The sequence below is a fragment of the Drosophila miranda genome, chromosome XR (assembly GCF_003369915.1).
Source record: "Drosophila miranda strain MSH22 chromosome XR, D.miranda_PacBio2.1, whole genome shotgun sequence".
Taxonomy (NCBI): Eukaryota; Metazoa; Arthropoda; class Insecta; order Diptera; family Drosophilidae; genus Drosophila; species Drosophila miranda.
The window spans coordinates 27,497,398-27,507,859 of NC_046674.1; the positions used below are offsets into that span (position 1 = coordinate 27,497,398).

Below are 10,462 nucleotides of genomic sequence, written 5' to 3' on the forward strand. Positions count from 1 at the left end.
GGGGAAAAACGCACCCGCTGCCCCCGCAGGCACGCACACTTAGGGAGACACTCATGCACACTCTCACACACTGGCAGAAGGAAAGAGATGGCGAGAGAAGCGGTGAAAGGGACAGCGATAGACAAAAGGCAAGTCAATTTCATTTATTTTGTCACTTTTGTTGTTTTGTTGTTTTGTTGTTTGACAAGAAGCTGTTGTTGTTGTCGCTAGTGCCTGACATGTCTGTGCGTGTCGCTACTGGTTTTTCTTTCTCACTTTCGCTCTCTTTCTCCCTCCATTGACTTATTACTGGGAAATCTTCTGATTCTGCTGACTGTACCCCTTCTTGACTGCTCGACTGCTTGACTGCTTGACTCTTTGTCCGCCATTTGCTGACGCATTTAAATTCTGTTTGCACTCACATCGACACATCATCAGCGATTGACTGCCATTCAGGAGGGTTTCGGTTTCGGTATCGGTGTGGGGGATGCGATGACCCAGTGACAGGACGCGCCAAACTGACTCAATTATCCCACAAAAAGGAGGTAGGGAGAGATAATCGTATAGCAGATCGAGGCAGAGCCGCAAGATTGTTTTCGATTGCTTTCTATAATGATTCTGTCTGTAATTTCTCTATGATCCCTCGCACACAGCAAGCGGAGGAAATCAGAGCATTCTAGTAAAAATTGAACAAATCTTTTCTGTTAAAAGAATTTCCATATTTGGACACACATACGATGGATGCGAACACCCTGGCGGAAATTAAGTCGACCCTGGGCGAAAGCCAGTACAGAGCAAAGAACTACGAGGCGGCGCTAAGGTCGTACTCGGAGGCCATCGATCTGTTCCCGGACTCGGCGGCCTATTACAACAATCGCGCAGCTTGCTACTATGAGCTCCTTGACCCCGGCAGTGCCCTGGCGGATGTCAGTCACGCCCTTCGCATAGATCCTGGCTTCGATAAGGCCTACGTCCACATGGCCAAGTGCTGTCGAGTACTGGGCGACCTGTTCGGCATGGAGAGTGCCGTAAAGAAGGTGTTTGAGGCGGATCGTAACAGCACAGCGGTCAACGAAGAGCAGATGGCTTTGCGGGAGATCCGCCGATTAGAGCCCTTTATTAAGAGCACTTACGACCGAATGTTCTTTGGTGCTACGAGGGTCTACCTGGATTACATTTTAATGATGGCCCCAGCAACAGTTGGGTATCGTATCCTGAAAGCCGAATGTCTGGCTTATCTGAATCGGTGTGATGATGCCCTGGAGATTGCCGCGGACGTGATCAGGCAAGATCCCACCTCAGCGGACGCAATCTTTGTGCGCGGCCTGTGTCTCTTTTACACGGACAATGTGGAGAAATGCATCCCGCACTTCGAGCACGCCTTGTTGCTGGATCCCGAGCACGAAAAATCCAAGCAGATGCTCATCAAGGCCAAAAAAGTCAAGGCGATGAGAGAGGAAGGCAATAGGCTGTTCAAGATGTACCGGTATCGGGAGGCGTATCTCGTCTTCACGGATGCCCTTGCGATAGATGTCAACAACACGAACATCAACTCGAAGCTGCAGTACAACCGGGCACTGGTGAGTACTTGGCTTGGTTCTCTTGTGCATGCCGTGGAGGATTGCAATAATGTGCTGTTGCTCAATGGCCCGTGTCTGAAGGCTCTGGTGCTGCGCGGGCAGTGCCTCCTTAAACTAGGGATATTCGAAGAGGCAGTCGCCGACTTTAAAGTGGCCCTGACGCTGGAGAGCAGCGAAGAAATTAAAAAGTTATGGCGCGACGCCAAGCAGGGCCTGCAGCGACTGGGTTGCTACGGGATACTGGGTGTTGAACGCAATGCATCCGACGATGACATACGGAGGGCGTTCTACCAGAAGGCAAGGCTCCATCATCCGGACAAGCATGCGAGTGACAGTAACGAGAAGCAGGAGGAGGAGAGGCATAAGTTCTTGGAGGTAGTCGGGGCATATGAGATGCTATCCAATGGGAGAAAGTGCTCACGAGACGAGATCGGCCAGGAGATGGAAGCCAGTCCTGACCTAGAGGAAATGTTTCGCTCTTTTTTTTGGAACGAAAGTATTCCTCTAAATTCGGGTCGCTAAAATATCACCAACATCTACAGTATCCACAAAATGTCTAGTGTATTGTTCATATTTGCGAATTTCCGATTACAATTCTTGTATAGATATTCTTGTTGACTTTTGGGCACTGCGGTGACATGCGTTTGTGTCTGTATCTGTGCAAGAATTGAGCTAACTCATTTGTTAATTAACTGGTGCAACAATCCAGCAAGGCATTCTGGAGTAACCAATTTTATTTGTTATCTTTGGTTGTTTGCAGAGACTTCTGTAGAGCACAAAATCGTCGATATGGATCATACTGAGACTTAATGCATACATTGGGAGTACTACTCATGCATATGTGTATATATATATCTACTTTAATTATTATTCATAATGCATTGAATTGACTGATTCAATTGAATGCAACAAATGCGCCACGAATGATTAAACTGAATGCATTCAGTGCCCTAACAGTGATTAAATTGTACATATCTATAAACGAAATAAGTAAGCTCATGCTTAAGTACCACTTGAAGAGGCATCTTTTGCTTAAATCTTGGTAAATGAGGGCGGTTTAAATGTCTCAGTAAAATTTGCGGTGCGCATACAAGTATAGCACTTTACTCCGCTGTACTGAAGCGCTAATTAGTGCAGAATTTTCAGTAAATAATATTTGTATTTGTTTGCATAGTATTGCGATTGAATTCCTTAGATTTACTTGCAATCATAAGACAAACCACACCGAACGAATCGAATGGAATGGAACTATCAACAACAAAATAGGCTTAATAAATGCATTATAAAGTACTGATTTGTTTTCCAATTCCTGTAGTATAATTGAACCTAATTTGTGAAGGCACTCGAGCACGAAACGGGCTACAGAATTGCAATGCAAAATATTTAAATTGAAATGATTCGGTTATCATATATTCATATTCTGGGTAAAACCTGCGCTGCATAGCTCACAGCATTACAGCATCCCAGTATCGCAGTGTCGCATCATTGCAGCGGCACGTGGTCGTGGCAGTGGCAGTAGCAATGATGGACATAAAAATCCCGAATAAAATATTTACAATTTAATTAAAGCGCAAAGCTGCCAAAAAAGAGGACACACACACACACATACACAGAGTGATGGACAAATGGGCAAAATAGAGATGCATACGCTGCGTATGCGTAATATTCGTTTTTAGGTGTCGTTTGTGTGCAGTGGAATTTTCCCGAGCTCGGATTATGCACAGACACATGCCTGTAAATGCCTGTAAAAACATGCATATGTATCTCTCTCCGGGCGGACATTTGCTTTGGGCGAACTGCCGCCTTGGGCAACCAATCTTTGGGAGGGACATGCTCCCTCAACTCCTGTCTCCTCCTCCTTCACGAGGGTCATGTCCGCAACCATTTTGGCAGCTTGGCACGTACTCTGGCAACTCTGGCAGCTCTGAGCTGTCGTAGGGTTGTCGCCCAGCCCATGGCTCCCATGGATGGAAGAGAGTCATGCCCAGGAAGTTTGCCCCGACAACCCGACAATCCGACAAGCCTCTTCTCAGGTGCAATAATTATTTAGGACTTACTGAAAGAATGCTTCGACGGTATTTATGTATCTTGGGTCCCATTCCAAATGAAAATTTCTTCTTGGGCTAAAATGAAGAACTTTTCTGATTCCAATTGCCTCCACTTAAGATCGATTACGAATACCTGTCCTTCTGCCACAGCCGTGAATAGTACCACCACCGTCCTTTGGGTTTCTTTGGCTGTGTGCCCTCTTCCATCCCCTCCTAAATTGGTCAGTCACGTTCTCAAATTAAAATTTCAAAACATTCCCATTCAAAATTCAAAGCCAACCACTTTCCTTTCCTCTTTTGCCTTCTCTTTTTGCTTCTGCTTCTGTTTCTATTTTCCTTCTTCTATTTTTGGAGGATTTTTTTCGTTGAGGTTTTTAACTTTTTGGGGCAACATTTTTGTTGCTGTTTTGTTAATTTTTGGTAAGAGAAATGAGCCAAATTAAGAGGAAAGGTTGGTCAGGAGGAAAGCAGCACAACTAGCAAAAAATGTTGCCTAATTTGGCTGACTTCTGATGGAGGGTAGGGATGTGTTTTCGGCTGGGGTCCCGGAGTCTGTCATCGTTTGGGGCTTGGTATCCTATTCGCTGGCTCATGAAGCATTAACACGTTGTCCTGTTCTTTGCCCTGCTCTCTCCCACCTCTTGGCCATATTTACCACTGCTCTGGTACACAGCATTTCATCGCTGGAAGTTTGCGCGTTCTTCGCCCGCAGCGCATAAATTAATAAAGTGTGTAATTACAGAGTTCATAAACTTCACAAACGCTCCACGCGGCCATACATGAACAACATCAGCATCAAGAGGAACACGAACTCAAGGAGCAACTGCCACAACACCAACAATGGAAGCTCCTCCCCGCAACCCAAAAAGCCCAGAACCCCACAACCCCAACTCTCAAGACCTTGTCGACTTTTCTCTTTTTGTCTTACTACCGGAAATCCTGGTAGGGCAATTGCTCATATCGATTTGAGCACACAGTTTGCTAGAAGATGAGGGAACCTTCCAAGAAAAGTGTACCATTCAAGAAGAACACCTTTTGATTGGGGTTTTCTGTAGATGAGGCTTTGGCCATTGTCCAGAGTTTTTCGGGGGTGATTGATACTTCTAAGTGGCTGGGAATATTGAGAAAATATGTTGAATGTAAGACCGTTTGATGAAGGTTCTTGGTGACATGTCGATGCGGCAACAACTCGGGAAAAATCTCCAGAAAATGCTTGATATACGGAAACTTTTCATACATGTTCACAGCTCGGGTAGATGGACTCCTAGGCATAAACTGTGCTACAGATATACATATGATGAGTAAATCTATAAGAACTTTTGTACTCAGGGAACATGAAGTTAATACTTTTACATGTATTATTTATAGGTTTATATGTTAATTTTTATGTTTATGTCGAACTTAATTATGGCGAATACTTAATCCAAAATTCGATTTTCGGTTAGGGCATTGACCCATTCGTTGGCTCCCAATGGAAGAAGATCCTTTGTTGCTGCTTTGGCACTCAATTACTTCATTTGGTAACACCCATTTACACACGCTTCTAGCTACAGCCCGTCGCTTTTCCTCCCCCGATCCCTTCAACCATTTTCGCTTTCAGCCTTTTGAAGCACTTTTCCGTCTAAAGGTGCGAATTGTTCGCCATTCTGCATATTTTATGAGCTAATTAACTGACACACAGGCTAGCGGGGGAACCCACAGCCATTGGGAGCTGCTGCTCCTCCACAGCCGCCCTGGTCCCCCGGCCCTCCCAGGCTCCCCTGCAGGGCCCTGGCCCCCTGTCCCTCAGCCGTGGGCTTAGATTTTGGTAAATAATAGTCATAAAGTTGTGTATTTTGGTAATGTTCGTGTTTCTGTGTGCTGTTCTGTGTGCGGTTGCTGTGGCACTCGCCAAAAATTTGTTCTAAAAAAAGCCAGAAAGCCAAAAAAAATACTGGGAAAGCAAACGTGACTGTACCGGAGGTAGAGGTACCAGAGTTGCCACTGTTTCTGTGTGTGTGTGTATGCGTGTGTGTTTGCGTAATCTCTAATTAGGAGACTTACAAACACACACACACACACACACGGGGATGCGCATAGGGAGGGGGACGCACTCACACAGAGGCATGGGAACTAATAGGTGCGTAAACGATGTTTTCCATTGCATACTTTGCAGCGGCATTTCGGCTGTTCCAGCCCCACGGGGCGAGGGATTGTTGAGGGACATCACAGGGGAGTACGAGGGAGGACGTGTAGCACGGGCGAGAGTGATGGCGGTGGGAGAAGCTGACTTTTGGTGCCAAAGCGTGTTCATCTTGCTCCTGCTTCTGCCTCCCTGCCCGCCTTCCCTTGCCCCCCCTCCTGTTCCAAGCATTCCACTCCATCATCCCAGACCAGACCCCCAAAAAGTTCCAAAGCTCTCAAACCACCTCTGGTGTACGCTCGTTATGCGCGTGCATGTAAAACATTTCCGTGTTTCCGCTGTTTTTATTTTTTTTGTTGGCTTTTGTTTTATCCTCTACCACCCCCATGCCCCCACACAGCACTCTGCGATTGAGGCATTTCAGCTTAGACAGTGCGGATGCCTCACCAGGGTGGATGGATAGGCGGAATGATCAATGAGCGGGCTGAAAGCTCTCTCTTTAACGATTAAATCCGACGTGATCTGATCCTGAAGTACCAGGATGTGCCGACCATATTTGGTTGGCTATTGTATTGCTCCAATTAGTTGTGTTATCGGTCTGTCGATAGCTGGATAGGAAGCTATCGATATCCTTACACATTTGGCTTTCTTCAGAGTTGCTTCACACCCATCGCTGTCAATACGTTCTGCCTTCTCTTTTCAATGTACGACTCTTCTCTTTCCCTCTCTCTTTCTGTATATTAGATCTATCTCTTTCCCCTTAATTAATTTAATTTTTCTTTCCATCTTTTCTTTGCTATCCCTTTCTCAAATTTTCGTGATTTCTCTGCCATCCAACTTTTGCAATGCATTCAAATTTCGTGTTCAACTTGAAATTTTATTAAAAATTTGACTTTGTTTGTCACCATTTCTTGTTTTTTTTTTTTTTTTTTTTTTGGCACAGCACCAGGGAGAGAGAGTGGGTGGGAGAGGAAGAGAGGTAGAGAGAGAGTTTAGAAAAACATCGTAAATTTGTGTGTAATTTGAGGTTTTTCATTCTTTGCCAAACAACAGCAGTGGCATCCAACAACATGGGCGCGGCATGCTATGCCTCCATCTCCTAGAAAAGTTCTCTATCCCGTCCAACAACGCCGGGCTCTCTCTCTCCCTCTCTCTAGCTCTCCTTTGCTCTATTCTTTCTCCCCACTCTGCATCCCGCTCTGCTATTGTTTTGTGGGCAAATATGTAATTTAAATTAATTTTTGTTTTTTAAGCTTTTCATAGACGATGTCTGTTAATAAAATGTTTTGCACCCTCTCCACCCCAGCACCTGGTGTGCCCCATCCTCCTTCTCCTTCTCCTCCACCTCCTCCTTATGTCTCCTTCTATCTCCTACACTCCCCTCTGCACCCCTCCTCAAACTTGGCTTAAACTTTGTTCATATAAAGTTTTCGGCAAAGTAAGCAGAAGAAGATGCCAGCTTCTGTTTCACGGCTCCTGCCCCATCCTTCTGCCGCATCCTCATCCTGCCACATCCTTCTGTTGCTGTTGCTGCTGCTGCTGCTTTGGCTTCGGCTTGATGAAATTTTTGTTGAGTTACCCCCTCCCCTCCCATTGCTATAGTGCAGCTGCGTGTATGTGTGTGCGGCGTGGGGGCGTGGCCAGTCTGGCAATTGTATAATTTTCATAAATTACGCTCCATTAATTTCTGACGCACCCCGGCTCACTCCATTCCACACCACACCACACTTTTCCTCTCACTCTTTATCTCTGGCTAATGCAAACACTTTAAAAAGGGTGGCGACAAGGAGAAAGGGGGAGCAGAGGGGCCGGGAAATAAAGAGGCACAGTGGTCTACTTTGAGAAAAAAACAGCTCGAATTCTCACAGAAACCGACTAAGAAGACAGAGTCCCTGCATATCAATAGCGACGACTTGCTGGCATGAATAGCTGTCCAGCAGCTGCAACAGAACAGTCCGTTATCGCTCCAAGGCAACGCTTCCCGTTAAGAGCCTGTGGCCCATCCCGGTAACAGCGCTCTGTTGCCGCTCTCACGATCCACACGGCTCTCGAGCGGCGGGCCTGCCTTGTAAGCTATCGCTGCCCACGCACCAACACCCAATGCGAACGATGATTTATACATATATCAGCACTCGACTTTTCATTCTGGGTACTCAACGCTGCAGCACTCCTACGTCCTAAAATTGTATTCATACTTCTACCATCAGTATCCGTGACGTATTAATGACGTATTTGAACTTTCTTTTAGAGAGTAAGTACAGGGATTAGAGCTCCAAAATGCAGGACCACACGATCCGGACTCGTAAGATGTCAATAGAACTTTGGCTTAGTTTGTGGAAGAAGATGTATTCCTTTGGTGGAGTTTTGTGCATCCTTATTTGGACACCACTGTGGCATTGGCGCTGGCACCACATTTGGTGGGGGGGGGGAATGCATTTTTCTGTACGGATTAAGTGCACTTCTGGCAGCAGAAGCAGCAGCAGACGCAGCGACGCTGACTTCGATGTCAACGCTGGCAGCACAATCAAAATTATAAATTACATATTAAGCTCTCTTCCCCCCAGAACCGGAACCAGAGCCAGGACCTGCACCAGCAACAGCCCATGGCCATCCCAGCGGAAGCTGCAGCAACAAGGAAAACTGCCTCACAGCCTTGCCACAACCCTCCTCCCTTATGGCCACATTATCAACGTCATTTGGAACACTTAAACTTTTGCATTAATATTGACACTGCCCCCCCACCCAAAAAGGGGGTTTGCACTCGCTGATGGGTGTGGCATGCCCCCTGGCCAGTGACCATTTAATTTGCCTCATTTATTTCACTTTGCAGGGGGATTTGGGGCTGCAACGAAAAGGATGGGGGTTGGTGCTCATGGCTGATAAATATGTGCAGGGGGCTTCACAAAAGAAGGGGAAAGAAGTGATTCAAATAAGAAATTCAGACATTAAAAGAGGTGCATCTGAAATTCGAAATAAACTAATTCGAAGATATAGTAGGAGTTGTTGATTCGTGATAGTATTACGAATCAATCTTACGAGTATCGAACGAATGACTTACGATTAAGCGGCTTCTTCGACAGCTGTATTTTCCTATATAATTAAATGATCCAATTCTAGATCCCGCGATCCACACTCTTGGGATCCCCGATCCCTGAAATTTTCCTGAAATTTTATTTGGTAAAGAACATAATGTTTTATAGGAAATGGCCTAAAGGAAATGTGGTAGTAGGCGGATTACCCTGGAAGTCGGCTTGTGGGAATTCCTTCTTTAATAATATTGTAAGCTGATATCAGAGAATAATTGACTGTCGATTCTGTGAATATATGTATGAATGTATGTGAAAATACGAGTATAAATTATGCAGCGCAATGTAATCCCTCAACCGAACCGGCTTAATTCCATGTCGCACACGAATATGAGGCAAAATATTGGGTTGGCCCCCAAAAAGAGCGAAAATCGATAATGGACGAACTGAGTGAATCGAATTAAAATTAACAGTTTCCCTCTCTCTCTCTCGAGGCGAAAATCCACATGTGGAATGCTTTTTCCTCTCAATAAACTTCATTAAACCGATTTTCAGTTGGACAGTTTTCAGTTTTCAGCTTTCAGTTTTTGTTTCCGTCTGCAATCGAACAACGCTGGCTACCACTGCTGCGCGGGTTAGGGGGCATCGGTCGGTGGTATCGGGTTAACCATTATCTATATGTGCGTGTATATATTATACATATATGTGTATAGAGAGAGGAAATTCGTCTGCATACGAGAATGTGCGAATGTGCGGATGTGGGTGATGTGTGTTCAGTCTAATTGAAACTGACGACCACAGGATCGGAGAATCGGCTGGAGAGCGAAGGAGGGAGCGATGGCAATGTTGGATTCATGTATTAATAACGTCAACCACAATTCTATGTCTTCACGTTTCATTCCATTCCATTTCATTCCATTCCGTTCCATTTCATTCCATTTCCCGCTGCTGTCACTCTCGTGTCATTTGGCATTATTATGGCGCCGGGATTGAACAGCACAGCACCGAAAGGCATTCTCTGAACAATGAAAGCCACTAAATATTAAATATTTATTGCTACCGACAGGAGCTGGCCGACAGCCGACAGCCGACACACTCTCTCCCTCCTCCCACACACGCAACCCTCTCTCTTTCTCTCTCTGTCTCTGTCGCTTTGCCTCTGCTACTTTTTCCATTGCATTTTATTATTATTAATATAATTTTACCCTCTTTTGTATATTGTATTTATTTTTATTTCGCAATTTCATTTCTGGTTCGATGTTGGCGGAAAATGCCAATTTTTATTAATTAAAATCGACGCAAACGGAAGCTGACAACTGAAAGGCGGTTAAAATCAACCTTTAACATTCAACCTTCACCCTTCTGGGAAAACCACCCCCCCAATACTCGCATTCGTGCGGAGGGCCTTCTTCATTGAAAGCGGCTCCCCACCGCTCCCTATTCTTGCATGCGGTTCCATCCCGCGGCGCTCTGGCAAATTTTTCCGTTTGATATGCATAAAATGAATAAAATCAAAATCAAATTGCATTTGCCATTTTGTCGCGCCAGCCACACGCGGCGTATGAGTAATGCGGAATATTTGCTTCGCTACTGTACACATATACACATACATATATGTATGTATAGTGACACACAGATGGTCTGATGATTTTAACAAGAGCAGCCATATGTTCGATCCGTATCTCTGTCGCCAACATAGAAAGCCAT

At 45.3% G+C, this 10,462-nt stretch overlaps 1 protein-coding gene across 1 annotated transcript; it reads left to right on the forward strand.

The window, feature by feature from the left end:
- The first annotated feature begins 624 nt into the window (after positions 1-624).
- On the forward strand, positions 625-2,165 carry LOC108153786 (dnaJ homolog subfamily C member 7-like). Its single transcript, XM_017283930.2, has 2 exons — positions 625-1,559; positions 1,641-2,165. The coding sequence occupies exons 1-2, from the start codon at positions 717-719 to the stop codon at positions 2,079-2,081; spliced, it is 1,284 nt and encodes a 427-aa protein (XP_017139419.1). The 5' UTR covers positions 625-716; the 3' UTR covers positions 2,082-2,165.
- Positions 2,166-10,462: the final 8,297 nt, after the last annotated feature.